This window comes from Eleutherodactylus coqui, chromosome 4 (assembly GCF_035609145.1).
Source record: "Eleutherodactylus coqui strain aEleCoq1 chromosome 4, aEleCoq1.hap1, whole genome shotgun sequence".
Lineage (NCBI taxonomy): Eukaryota > Metazoa > Chordata > Amphibia > Anura > Eleutherodactylidae > Eleutherodactylus > Eleutherodactylus coqui.
The window spans coordinates 249,478,407-249,493,393 of NC_089840.1; the positions used below are offsets into that span (position 1 = coordinate 249,478,407).

The window sequence follows — 14,987 nt, forward strand, 5'->3', positions numbered from 1 at the left end:
TCCCCAGACTTCTCTTCTCCACCAGTGGACAACAGCGATACCTAAGCAATACGTAGGCTGCACCTGCGGATGGAAGCATCGTTCTCTATCACCATCCAAAACGGGGACCTTTTTGCTTCATCAATCTGTGTATAATATTCATCCTCCTCCTCCTGAAACCTGACGTAATCACGCCGAACATGCAATTTTTCTTAGGGCCACAAGGCTCACTCATAATTTTTTGTAAACAATTTTTATACGTTTCAATGCTCATTAAAGCGTTGAAACTTTCACCTCAACCAATTTTTATTTTAACTGGGCTGCCTCCAGGCCTAGTTACCAATTAAGCCACATAAACCAAAGCGATTAATGGGTTTCACCTGCCCTCTTGGTTGGGCATGGGCAATTTTTCTCAGGTACATTAGTACTGTTGGTACACCAATTTTTGTGGGCCCTTGCCTACAGTGTAATCAAATTAATTTTTTGCCCACCTGCATTACAGCTGACGTAACATCAGCTGTGATGGGCAATGCAATGGGATATATTTATGTACCGCCGGTGGCTTCCTGGCACCCACCCATGCTGTGGGTCCACAGGGAGTTGTAAATGCATCTGTGTCCACTTCTAAAGAACCCCAGCCTGACTGGGGCATGCAGTGTGGGCCGAAGCCCACCTGCATTAAACATTACATTATTACCTCAGCTGTGATGGGCACTGCAATGGGATATTTTTATGTACCGCCAGTGGGTTCCAGGGAGCCACCCATGCTGTGGGTGCACACGTAATTCCCATTGCGGAGTTGTACCTGCCTGTGACTATTTATAAAAAAACACGGTCTGACTGGGGCATGCAGACACCTTGACAGAATGAATAGTGTGTGGCACATAGGTTCCCCATTGCTATGCCCACGTGTGCAGCTCCAGATGGAGGTGGCACTGGATTGGATTTCTCATTGCTTCTGTACAGCATTGTGGGCTATCGCCCCGCCCCTTTTAAAGAGGGTCGCTGCCTAGCCGTGCCAACCCTCTGCAGTGTGTGCCTACGGTTCCTCTGGCAGACGCACTTATAAATAGACATGAGGGTGGCGTGACATGAGGGCAGCTGAAGGCTGCGCAGGGACAATTTGGTGTGCGCTGTGGACACTGGGTCATGCAGGGGGGGGGGGGGGGGGGGGAAGGCAGTGATTGTGCTTTGTTGGAGGTAGTGTGGTGCTTAGCTAAGGTATGCATTGCTAATGAGGGCATTTCAGAAGTAAAAGTTGTTGGGGGGGGGGGGGGGGGCCCACTCTTGCCGGTATTGTGGCTTAAAGGGGTTGTCTCGCGGCAGCAAGTAGGTCTATACACTTCTGTATGGCCATATTAATGCACTTTGTAATATACATCGTGCATTAAATATGAGCCATACAGAAGTTATTCACTTACCTGCTCCGTTGCTGGCGTCCTCGTTGCCATGGTTCCGTCTAACTTCGGTGTCTTCTTGCTTTTTTAGACGCGCTTGCACAGACGGATCCTCTCTCTTCGGCTGGTCTTGGAAGCATCAGCGTTTTGGCTCCGCCCCCTTGTACGCATCATCGCGTAGCTCCGCCCCATGACGTGTGCCGGTTCCAGCCTCCTGATTGGCTGGAATCGGCACGTGACGGGGCGGAGCTACGCGATGATGCGTACAAGGGGGCGGAGCCAAAACGCCGATGCTTCCAAGACCAGCCGAAGAGAGAGGATCCATCTGTGCAAGCGCGTCTAAAAAAGCAAGAAGACACCGAAGTTAGACGGAACCATGGCAACGAGGACGCCAGCAACGGAGCAGGTAAGTGAATAACTTCTGTATGGCTCATATTTAATGCACGATGTATATTACAAAGTGCATTAATATGGCCATACAGAAGTGTATAGACCCACTTGCTGCCGCGAGACAACCCCTTTAATAGTGGGACCTGTGAACTTGAGATGCAGCCCAACATGTAGCCCCTCGCCTGCCCTATCCGTTGTCGTTCCCATCACTTTCTTGAATTGCCCAGATTTTCACACATGAAAACCTTAGCGAGCATCGGCGATATACAAAAATGCTCAGGTTGCCCATTGACTTAAATGGGGTTCGTTACTCAAAACGAACCCTCGAGCATCGCGGAAAGTTCGTCTCAAGTAACGAGCACCTGAGCATTTTGGTGCTCGCTCATCTCTAATAAAGAACCTCCTCCTGACATGTTTTGCCAGGGAGCCTGGCATCCTCAGGGGTAACAATGGGGTTATAGAAGGCATCCCGTTAGTTGATATATACATTTTAAAATTCCATAGGAGATCTTTTAGCATATAAAAAGTTACTCTAGGATTTATTGCCGCTGGCACATAGTATCGGTCCAGAAAGAAATTAGGCCTCACACAGCAAGTGATACTAAGAGCCTTTCACACAGTAATAATGCCATCTTATGGCCCATAAGTAATATTGTCCCACTTTTCTGCTAAATGCACTTATGTCAAGGCTAGTTCTTACACATGTAATGCAAGGTTAGTCCACTAGATGGAGACAGTTCTCACAATTTACAGTAGGAAACACCGAGAACAGGGAGCTAAGGATAGAACACGGATGAACATAACAGAACTTTTGCAGCACTCGTCTGATTTCACAACACTATGGTGTCTCCTACATCCTAAATTTCCCAGAAGAGCATGCATGGCTATAAGTCTCCCTACTAGGTACTGCCAAGGTGGTTTCACATGGGATAGAATTAGTCTACATGGTCATTTCTACATCATAAGGTTATTCCTAGTGGGCTGGGGTTCCACACATCTTTCCTGCAAAACTACAAGATTAAATTCTGCAGAGGAAAAGCCTTCTGCTGCAGAATTAAAGGACATCCTGCGGAATTTTTAACATACAGAAGATCCAAAAAATAAAAAAAAATTAAGAAATCTGTACTGATTGACAAAGTCTGTATCTTGCAGCTTATTCCATCCCATGGGAGAACCCTTACCCCTCCCGATTGCATATTCCTGCATGATTGAGCTCATCAGGTGGGGGACATATAATGAAGCATAGTGTACAAGACGTGCATGCTGCTCACCTCAGTGTGTCCTAGAAGTTAGTGCAAAGAGGCAAGGCTGCACCAGGCTCCCCATTCAGGCCTGCAATAGCTGCCAACCCCAGGCAGGGTTGCAACAGTGGTATCCACCAGTGAGCCCGGCTCTGGCAGAAGAGGAGGCAGTCGAACAACTGTACTAAAGCTGCTTGTGGTGTACCAGGCATGACATCACATACCTCCCTACTTTTTGGGTGGTTAAAAAGGAACCCTTTGTACAAAAGCTGGTTTCCATGCATATTGACACTTTAGCTTAAATTAACAAGATCTAGACCCTTTTTAACTGAAGATTATTCAAGATACAAAAATTGGGAGTTTAATATACAGTTAACAGTATAGATAAAATTCCATTGCTCCATAGAATGTCCAAGGTCAAAAAGTCAGTTAAGGGGCAAAAAAAAAAAAAAAAAAGAAAAAAAAGTCCTATTGAATGTTTTCTATGGATTAATTCTGAATTGGGATGACTATACTGCTGAAGTTCTCTCTGGCAAGTAGGTAAATATGTTGACTAGCAATCTTGTATTAGACAAACAGGCTTCTGTGATACAAGACACACAAACACCTTTTATACTGTTTGATTTTAATACAATTGCACACGTTACATTTTAGGGTTTGGTTTTGCTGCTGTGATCATTTGAGGTGAAATCCTTCCTGTATTTTGGTTGTTCTGTAATATGTAAAATTAACGTATCAACATACTTCCACAGTCCAGTACAGAATAGGAAGGAAATTCACAACTCCAGTGGTAGTGTCCCATATAAACACAAAACACTGGATTTGGGTTGGAACTTGCTTGCGAACATAAAGGGAGCTTTGTAAGAAAATAAGACACCAGCCATAGTGACGACAGCAGGTTTTTCTTCCACATAGTTTTAAATAAAGTTAAAGCAGTGACACAAGAGGGACCCGCTGTGTTTGCCATCTAGAATGGAGAGGTCTGGCCTTGGTTTCTCCTGCTTTTCCCTTCCCATGACGGTCAGCCCAATTCCCTACATTTGCCAACAATGCTGTTCCTTTGAAGAGGAAGTCAACCTATATTTCTGGCAAAGGCAATAGAATCAGCCAGGACTGGACCCCCTCAAGGACACCGTAGTAACCCCATTAGCTGCCTCCATTGTATCAAATTTTATAATGAAATATCCAACTTGCATTTCCAGCCTTGTATGCTACTCTAGTATGGTCAGAACTCATCCTTGGCCCGATTTAGGCTGTATTCACATTTGGGTTTAATTCAGTTTTTCCAAGAAACCCTGCAAAAGCCACAAGGTGACAGATGAGCACAACCTTAATAGGTTGTCAAAACCAATACCTTGCACATAAGCATTAGCACTTCAGTGGAAGCCACCCAAGACATCTGCTGAGGTGCCCAACCAGTGTGGCAATAGTTCCAACTACATGTAAGATACCATTTGCAATTCTTCATCTTCTCTACAGTATTCCAGAACAAGTCGTCACACATGCAAAGTAACCAAAAGACAACCTCAGCTAACTTTTTGGAAACTACACTTCGGGGTTGGTCTTTTCCAGAATGATCAGTGGCTTGTCCTTACATTGTATATTGAACACAGTGACATCAGTACTTGAATATATTAATTTAATCACAGCCTGAATTGCTTTTGAGGTAATACAGAAGATGTAATAGAAGATATTCAAGTACCAAAAGATACTACGATCAGTAACCCAGGAGATTAGTCAAGGCCATAATCAGCCGCATCTACACTGTTCTGAGAATACAGCTTGTAGAAGGAGAGGAGAACATCCGGCTCTGTATACGTCTCTTTGACAGCGGGGTCCTGCAGCATGAGCTTGTACCAGGCATTGATACATGGCGTCTTCTCCAAAAACCTAGGTTTAAAGAAAAAGAAATGTAAAATGTTAAATAAAGCTTGAAATTTGACAAATTTTTAAGTGTAGGCCCTTAACTGCCCCCCAAAATGCTCCATTTTTCAGATAATGGGGCTTATTTAATAATGTGCAAAAGTTATAGTTCAAAATGCACCATTTTTATTAGTGGCTCTGCTAAACTTTAAGCTTTACTAGTCCAAGTTTGCTCAGAATATTCTGAATAGTAAATAATCCCTATTGATTCCTCTGCCCTCTGGTTGTTTACTGCATGTTACCACCAAGACAGACCACCTCTAGGTTATTAAAAAAAAACAAAAAAAAAAAAAACCACAGTAGCTGCTGGTCATGCTGAAAGCTGATGCGCATACAATACTGGGTGCCGGACTAGCAGATTTAGATGAAGTGCACCAGCACCGACCTCTTCTGTTCTTTGCATAGACGAGGTGATAGATTGCCCTAGCAAGAGGCTGAGGAAACATCTGGAGGATGCTTGGAAATAAGCATTTGAAACAGTCAATAGAAGTGAGGTATATTTTAAGTTTGCCTAACTTTATTAGCGATTGATCTTTAGTAACCTGGAAACCTCTATGATTATATTGGGAAACCTATGTATGGTAGTGCTAACAGTTACTTGGGGAGCAAAAGGCATTAGGCATAATTATTTTTCAGAGTCAGAAAGTGGTCATTACCTTGGCAGGGTGAGTGTCAAAGGTTTATTACTACTTTGTGGGGCATCAGTGTATGGAGGGCATGAGTACTATGGCAGGGTGCCAAGAGGGTTATTTGAGGTAACAGCATGGTGAGTGCAGGTTTGTAGCTGTAGTAGTCTTCATGGTGGTCTGGGCCCAGAGAATGGAAGGTGGATAACTACAATCACATAAGACATCACCTGGGATCATTGGAGGGAACTGCACTGTAAGTCACCAGTGTGAGGCTGTTATATGACCATTTGGTGACGTCACCATTTAGAGGTGCAATACCATAGAGTTAAGCTACTGTATCCAAGCCCAATGGATATAAGAATTGAGTCCTGTGCCTCTAAATAGGTCTGAGGCTGCAATGATTGATCACAAAAGAAAACAGAGTGGAAAGTTCCAGGCAGACATATAGATGTCCTTGGCCAATTGCAAAGTTGCAACATCCTTTTGCAACTATTGCTAAGGAGAGGAAATCCCATAAATTTTATATATTAATGTCTAGTTTAACCGATTAAAAGAGGTATTTGGTCATTAAAACCCCATACCACAGCTGGGCTCTGCATAAAATAACCAATGAGGGTCTACTCGCCTCTTCTGGGGCCCTGGGATGCAGCTGATAGCCAGCACTGGCTTCTGGGTAGCAGTATGACTGCTGCAGTGTCCTGTTACCAGACTCCTTGCACCATGGAAGCCAGGATATAAGTGCCGATTGTGACTTCTGCCTGGAAATCACCAATGTCAGCTGCATCCTGGGGTCCCTTTATACTAACCCCATATGCACAGAACGCAAGTTTACATCCAGGGTCATTAAGTGGTTATGGTCCAGAGACTTCTGTAGAACTCTGGCAGGTCAGACTAATTGTGATAAGAGGCCCAGTCATGTAATGCTACAAGAGTTGAACTACAAGGAAGAAAATTATATCTTACTCTAGAACATCAAAGAGAGGAAACCGTTCAAACCAGGGCCAGATCATGTAATCCATCATGGACACTGATTCTCCACCAAAGTAAGGGGTGTTCTTCTTGGTCAGTGCCTGTAGATAAAGAGATGCATTACCAACCTCTCCCAGTAGTGTTACGTTCCATGCTGTTGAAGTAGATGGGGGCATCCACATAGGTCTCATACAGTGTACGGCACTACTGCAATATGGCATTTATCAGACGTTAATAGGGAGCAGAGGACATAGTGTTCTATGGGTCACCATATTCCTTATCCATTTGATATTAATTCTTGTGTGCAGCAGTCAAGTAAGTTTTGCTATAAAGTGCATACAAGTGAGAGCGAGGGGCAAAGTCTGGGCCACATTAGACTATGGGTGCCAGGGGTGGCCAGAGGGTCCCTGTAAGTTTATAGAGTACATGCATATGGGTCAGATTTGATGCAGAAATTACACAGCAAATCCCTACTAAATTACCAGATTGGATTTGTCCTTGTGGAAAATGCAGAGTCCACCAGACAAAACAAAGGTAGCTGAAATCTGCAGTTTCAGACCAACTTCAATCAAGTTAATGATAAAATCCCCCATTATGTCAGGTATAAGTTTTGCACCCTAGGTCAACTTCAATGGGAAACCGTTGGCAGCAGGGGCGTAACTTGAAGCTTCTAGGCCCCAATGCAAAATGTGTGACAGGGCCCCCAGCTACAATGCTTTATTCATAGTACTGCACTCCCTATATGGAGAAGAGAGGCCTTATGGGCCCCCGAGCCCAACTGCATCCTCTATAGTTACGCCCTTGCTTGGCAGCATGTGGATGAGGTTCTGGTTGAAAAATCTTGGCTGTTATGAGTATATGTGAATTTACGCCAATAACGAGACGGGTGCTTTATGCTGAGCTAACAACTCACTGTGGTGCAGTTCATTATATCAGCCCTTCTATGCACTGTAGGAAGCTGCTGTCTGGTTTACATGAGGCAGTAGGTGCCCCTGTGTAACATATGGCATGTTCATTCTTAATGGGTACCAAAGATGGCATGAAGTCTTCATGCATGTTTGTTAAAGGGAAGTTAGATTGTCCACAATGGGGTACATAGTGACTAACCCAAGAATAGATCAATATCAGATCAGCAGGGGGCCAACTTTCTCAACCCATGACACTCATTTACAGGTCATTCTAATGCGATTTGTGACTTTATACCAGACAACGTTTGATCAATGAATGACTTTCAGGCGAGCTAAAAACGAACGACTAATGTGCAGATTATCCCCCCCCCCCCCCCCCCACACCTGTCTGTGGCGGCTTGTACAGAGAATGACTATTGTTCAAATTCTCTGTTTCTAGCCATCTGGCTAATAGTTTTATGTGAAGGTACCTTTACAGAGTCAAGACAATTTCTTACCTCTTCAATGGCTTTAAATTTCTCAAAAAACTGCAGCTTTAGTTCAGATGTATCTTGATTGTCCTTTTTGGCAAATAAAATCTTGTACAGTGCAGAGATAACCTGTAGTCAGACATACAGAAGGGTCACTCATCAGGGGAGGCATTGCTTAATGATAAACTATACAATTCTAGGAGAAAGTTTAAATCTGCTGGGTAACAAGATATTTAAACTTTACTCTCTCTTCAATCCTATGTGGGGGAAAGTGTATTGATGAGATAGTAACCTTCCTGTGGTCTGACTGGAATACAACTAAGACCCAGGGACCATATGGTTTCTTGAACCTCAACTCAATCATAGAATCTAATGTTAAGTTTGGGGGCTAAGTAGGTTTGGAAAGAGGGGGGAGTGACGTGTTGCCGCTATAACATGAAACTGCAGTCTGGCACTGCAGTGTATATGTTTCTTTTACATTAGTTTGGGCTCGCTGTTCCCAAACTATATAGAAGAAATAACTTGAAACTCCCCTTAATGTAGGTTGCCAGACTGTACAGAGCCGTATGCACGTCTCCCCTGTTGCGGTTCCCCAAGATCGCTCTCCTCTTCATGTTGCCAGGATCTCTTTCCCATGCTAAAAAGTGGTTACTGAGACATTTCATTATGGCTATTCGGCATATCATGCCCCAACATTGGAGACAAGAGGGGGCGATCCCAAGGGTGGCCTGGGTGACTGCCTTGGACTTCATTAAATACATGGAGGAACTCGTCAGATCGGACTTAGACCTGGGCCTGACGCCAGTTGGCACATACAGCACATGGGCCACCTGGTTGGACTTTAGGGGGGGGGGGGGGGGTTCACCTGCCTTCTCCAGATGGCTTGAAGAGGGTGGTGGCATAGGAGACGGGGATGGAGCCCTCCAGTGTAACCGACAGACGGAGCTTAATCTTAACCTCTACACAAGTAAGCTGCGAGAGCTTAGATACCCTACCTTCTCCCTCTATCCCCCTTCTTTAATATCCCACCTTCTCTTTTCCTTAAGCTTTTCTTCACTGTTATTTATTCCACTCCCCCTCCTTTTTTGTTAGGTTAGCCCGATTCAACAGGTAAAATATTGGTTTAACATGACACGGGCCTTCATGTTTCTCCCTTCAGGGGACCTAGGCGCGTGGGTTAGTGTTGGAACATCCTCTACATCAATATGCTGTCCTGCGGCTGGACCTCTGGAGGGACATATTTAAATTGAGTTGGTTACCCTTATTATCCTATAATCTGCCCAGACGCCTGTTGGTGACTAGTAGTCATTGAAGATTTGTTCTATTTGCAAGTCAAGTACCCAATACAATTTGTAATACTTGCCAACTCTGTTAATGTAAACACTTTACCTTATTTTCAGATTTAACATCACGTACATTAATATATATATCTCCTACCGTAGAGAAGTGCTCTAGGAGGAGCTTCTGTTGTGCCTTTTCATAGGGATCGGTGGGAATCAGCTTCTTCCCGGGAAAGGCTTCATCCAGGTAATCACAGACAATTGCAGATTCATAGATTATTTTGCCATCTGATGTTTCTAGACAAGGCACCAATCCCAGAGGATTTTTCTCAAAAAACCATTCCGGCTTGTTTTTTAGGTTGATGTTGACCACTTCATGTCTGGACAGAGAAAGAATCCATTAGTAGAAGGAAGTCTTTCTACACATGAGTGACAGCTACACCGAAGTCATAATATAAGACTACAATATTAAGAAGAGTCCGACTTCTGTAGTCAGAAGTGGTATAAGACTATATGCCTACTTGATTCCTTTGGCAGCCAAGACAAGCCGTGCTCTTTGGGCATAGGGGCAGAATCTCATGCTGTAAAGTCGAATTAGTCCCTCTGGTACCGGTCCTGGGGCTGGGCTGCCTGAAATAGTCAGTATACAGATGACAGTAGTGAGACTGCAGATCATGTAGTGTGCAGTAAGCCAAAAGGTAGTTTTTGTTTGAATATATGTGGATGATTGCAGTAGCTTGTCGCCAGTCATGCACAGTACAGTTTTGACAGTTTGTATTCCCCACAGCGTCACTTAGTAATAACACAGGTATCTGCAGGCCATAAGCAATGTTATGGCATCCAGAACTGGTAGCAGGCACAACACCAGTCTAGTTGTAATCTTTATCAGTTGGAACTCCAGTCTGGTTCATCCCCTTCAGAACTACTATTGCAACATCTTCAGCCAATATTCAGTCTTCCCAACTATGCCAAGATGCAGTGTAGTCACAGGACATGGGTCACCCCCCCTATTCCCGCTCTATGGGGCTTGCATTACTGGTACAAAGCATAATGTGATGCAGAATAGTGAAAGCTCCAGGAACAGTTCTCTTTGGGATGGAACCCGCCAAGACCAAAGTGTTGCAAAGGCAATGTTGAACCCAAGGTTTTACCCATGTTCCAGAGATGCAACCATGTCTAATAGTTAGAACTGAGATGGCCATAAGCTCATCAGTTCTTAGAGACATTGGAGCAGTCATTACTGACACTGCAGTGGTAGCTTCTACCTTGGGGAATCCAGTAGAGTCTGGTACAACTGAGAATAATCAGAACAGTCTTGGCAAGTCTACAGCTGATTTACTGTGTGGAGAGTCTCTGGGCTTCAACCATAAGCCTCAGGCACAAAATTCACACTTTGACATCCCCTAGTGACAGAAGCCACTGTTAAAGCTCTTCTGGGTCTACTAAGAGCCAGCAGCTTTGCTGTACCAGAGAGCACCCGCGTGATCACCAGGTCAAATAGCGGAAGCCGCACATCCGCTTACTCTTCACTACATAGCACTTATTGAGCGCTATGTAGCCTGCAAAAGAGAAGGCAGACGCAGTTAAAAGCCTTTCTCCTCCAGGTCCTCTGCTGTCACAAACAGCCAAGGACCTGACCTGCTCGATAGAAGCTTTAATCTTGTGCTATAGTATACTGTGGTGCAGGGTTAAAGCCCAGGACCAAGCGCTGTATGGTTAAGTTAATCTTGTAGAATAGTTCTACACCCTTAGGGCGCTGCCACACTGGGTGGAATATTCTGCAGCAACATTGCTGAATATGCAGTCCTGAAATTCTACAGGGCTAAATGCAGAGTTTGCTGCAGTATTCCTGGCAGAGCAGTGCGGATGCAGAATTAAAGAGGGCAGATAAGTGTGGAATAATCAGTCTTATGTAAAAGCACCCTTAGGTGGGGTTCACACAGGGCAGAACTGCCGCAGAAACTGCAGACCCTTCGAACGGGAATTCTGTGGCAGTAAGTGGATGAGATTTTGGAAAGCCCATTAACAAGCTGTAGAAAAAGCCCAACAAAACCTGTGCGGAAAGTGACTTGTGGTGCAGAATGCAGTTCCGCAGCATGTCAGTTTTAGCGCCGTCTCCGCTGCGGAGCTCGCCCCCCCTCAATGAGGGGGTGAACTTCACACAGGTATTGGCAATTAAACCCACTTCAAAACGGAGAAGGGTTTCAAGGCAGACTTTCTAGCTGATATGCAGTAGAATGCCCAATGCGGATATTCCACTGGAAGTCATCCTCCTGTGGGCCAGCCTTAGGCTTCCGTATTGCATCAGCTTGCAAGCTACATACCAAAAGAACAGCAAGTCACAAGATCAATATTTAACCCTTTCCTTTTGATAGCTTAGAGAACATACCCTTAAACGCAACAGAAAACGTCTTGACCTGGAAAGGCAGTATTGCACGTCGCTTTCCCTGTACTAGTAAAGTCTCATTTAAGTTTCTGTGATAACTACGTACACATCTTCATTTATTTCCATATTTTTTTGTTTAAAGAAATAGGCCACCAATACTTGACAGGACAATCTGCAGAGCAGACTATCAGTGGATCAGCAGGAATCTGCTGCCCAGGCCACTTACCAATCAGCTTGTGCACTGAGCAGATTGCCTCAGGAAGCAGACAGCTCTGTTCTCACTGCAGTGGTTAGAGTTGGTATTGCAGGCAGAGTTCCCGTTCATCTCAATGGGAAGTTTGCCTGCAATACCAACACTGACCACTGCAGTGAGAACAGAGCTGTCTGCAGAAATCTCAGTGGACATAGCACACCAGCATAGCCTAGCCAACAGCTAGCCTTTAACTCCTTGGTGCAGCTACACAAACTTTTTCAACACCCATTGGGGATTAGTGTGAGCTATAAAACCAGCACAGGAATCACCTCGAAATTGGTCTCAAAATGGTAAACAGTTGGTGCAACATTGTTACTGCATTATAAGAGCCTTCAAAATATAAGATGTTAAAGGGGTTGTCCCGCGCCGAAACGTTTTTTTTTTTCCTCAACCCCCCCCCCCTCCGTTCGGTGCAGACAACCCCGATGCAGGGGTTAAAAAAGAACACCAGAGAGTGCTTACCTTAATCCCCGCGCTCTGGTGACTTCTTACTTACCTGATGAAGATGGCCGCGGGGATCTTCTTCCTCGGTGGACCGCAGGGCTTCTGTGCGGTCCATTGCCGATTCCAGCATCCTGATTGGCTGGAATCGGCACGTGACGGGGCGGAGCTACACGGAGCCCCATTGAAGAAAGCAGAAGACCCGGACTGCGCAAGCGCGGCTAATTTGGCCATTAGACGGCGAAAATTAGTCGGCTCCATGGGAACGAGGACGCTAGCAATGGAGCAGGTAAGTGAAAAACTTCTTATAACTTCTGTATGGCTCATAATTAATGCACAATGTACATTACAAAGTGCATTAATATGGCCATACAGAAGTGTATAACCCCACTTGCTGCCGCAGGACAACCCCTTTAATGTTGTTGCTGTAAGTTTGATATAAACACGAATTGCAGACCAGCAGAATGTCCCAGAGCAGGAGTGTACATGTCTCTCAGTTCACATTTCAATCAAAATATGTGGGCCCATCTGTCACATCCAGGAAAACCTTAAGCACCTGAATGGGAGATCTGGGTACCTGGCTATATACTATCACTGAACCACCTGGGACAGATAGGTGAATGGAGCACAAGTGGCATGTCTTATGAGCACCTTCATGTTTAACATTTGTTAGAAGTACTAACTTTGTTGCATGCGATCATATAACAGGCTTATCAAGAGCTGAGAGGTTTCATATCAAGTGACAAGGAGTTGTGCCAAACCACAAAGTCAACTCTGTGCACATACCAGCACTACATTCATTCAACTTTATAGAGTATCTAGTTATGTAACAAGTGTTTACAAACAGTATCACCTAGCATGGAAGTTATCCTGCCTACCCCAAAGTCAGCCAGTCACTGTAGCCATGTGAATGTGTGTACTGTATATAATATATATGTATCTAGTAACCACTATCAGAACATGAAAGCTCAGATCCCCAACAGGTTCCTTTACAATCTCACACTTACCTTTGGCCAAACTCCTCTGTGATCCACTCATTGCTGCAGACTGTCACTGGAGATCCCTGTATAAGAGGCAGATACATATATTAGTATATAGCATGCAGTAGTGACCAGCTCTGTGTATATTATACATAGCCTGCCATACCAGAGAGGATATTGCATATACTAGTGCTGCTCTCCCTGCAGTCCATATATGTATATATAGGAGCCTCCTCCCTGCTAATGACCAACCAGAACCAGCCAGCTCCTCTGGGTGGAGATCTGCTCCATCTGCACACTCATTATTACATGCAGGCTCAGACATATAATCACAAACAGGCAATAACACTGCAAAAAGTTTACTCTAAAGCAATATGAATGGTTAATGTGCCGCATCCAGTAGATCGGTACAGGCGAGGGCTTTTCCCACTAGTCCCGTTGGCTTCATTCCTCTCCAAGGTCTGAGTGACATGGAGCTATAGGATGCGTTACTAGACTCTCTGGTCACTGCAGATTGTTGAGGGCTATTACCCATTAATATCCGCCTACGGAGGGTGTAAGAAACCTCACATTCACATGCGGTTTCCTGTACTTGCAGTATTGGAGTGCAGAACCTCCAGCAGCGTCGCACAGCGATGTACTGTGATTGGTCAGTGAGATAATCACCATGGAAGAGGAGTAAAGGGCCAGGCAAAAATATACAACTTAGACCGCTCTCACACCGGACGCTTTTTACCGCGATTAAGGGTGGATTCAGATGAACGCATATCAGCTCGGTTTTCACGCCGAGCCGATATACGGTGTCCTCATCTGAAGGGGGGGGGGGGTTGGGATGGAAGAGCCAAGAGCAGGAACTGAGCTCCCGCCCCCTTTCCGCCTCCTCTCCACCCCCTCTCCGCCCCTCTGCACTACTTGCAATGAAAAGAGGCGGGCTGGGGGCGGGGCTAAGTTAGCGCAAATTAGCCCTGCCCCGTCCCGCCTCTCCTAATTGCAAATAGTGCAGAGGGGTGGAGAGGAGGCAGAGAGGGGGCGGGAGCTTAGAGCACTGCTCCTGGCTCTTCCAGGCTCCCCCCTGCAGATGAGGACATCGTATATCGGCTTGGCGTGAAAACCTAGCCGATATACGATTGTCTGAATCCAGCCTAAAGCAGAGTTTGGAAGACTGTGCTAATCGCAGTACAACATTCCCATTGATTTCAATGGGGCCTTGCAAACCTGCGCTCAAATGCGACATTTTTAATGCTGGGATTTTCTAGTGCTATCCATCTATTTTTGTGCATTTTTGTGTTTTTTAACACACCTCATCATCCATCACAATGATGGCGTGCGGTAGAAACGCTGTGACCTGCACTCAAGAACGCCACTCAGGCTAATTCCACACAGGCAAGTGCGATTTCGGGGCATGAAACTTGGCCCAATATCGCACTCGGGAACATGCGAGGCGTTTTTTTGCTTCCCATTGTTGTCAATGGAAAACATCGCATCACACTTGCATGCAATGTTTTTGCCAGCCCCATTGAAAATAATTAGTGGTGTCGCTTCGAGTGCTTAGGACATGTGACGATTCACACGGCTGTGAAAATCATGCAAGATATTGCATTGCGAGATGGACAAATCCCACACGCATATTAACCCCATGAGGATGTAGTGATGGCGAAATCCATAGAGGAGTTTAAGAGGGGATTAGATGCCTTTCTAGAGCGCTATGATATTACAGGACATAGACATTAAATAACCAGCG

General features: G+C 45.1%; 1 protein-coding gene across 1 annotated transcript; it reads right to left on the bottom strand.

The window, feature by feature from the left end:
* Positions 1-4,632: 4,632 nt before the first annotated feature.
* LOC136626189 (glutathione S-transferase omega-1-like) lies at positions 4,633-13,467 on the bottom strand. Its single transcript, XM_066601016.1, has 7 exons — positions 13,413-13,467; positions 13,274-13,329; positions 9,708-9,816; positions 9,344-9,566; positions 7,934-8,035; positions 6,523-6,629; positions 4,633-4,897 (listed from the first exon to the last, which is right to left on the bottom strand). The coding sequence occupies exons 2-7, from the start codon at positions 13,302-13,304 to the stop codon at positions 4,741-4,743; spliced, it is 729 nt and encodes a 242-aa protein (XP_066457113.1). The 5' UTR covers positions 13,305-13,329; positions 13,413-13,467; the 3' UTR covers positions 4,633-4,740.
* Positions 13,468-14,987: the final 1,520 nt, after the last annotated feature.

Coding starts and splice junctions, on each gene's coding strand:
- LOC136626189 (XM_066601016.1), bottom strand. CDS start 13,304: ATGAGTGGATCACAGAGGAGTTTGGCCAAAG. Junction 9,817..13,273: donor ACAGAGGAGTTTGGCCAAAG/GTAAGTGTGAGA, acceptor TGACTATTTCAG/GCAGCCCAGCCCCAGGACCG. Junction 8,036..9,343: donor TCCTAGAGCACTTCTCTACG/GTAGGAGATATA, acceptor GTCTGACTACAG/GTTATCTCTGCACTGTACAA.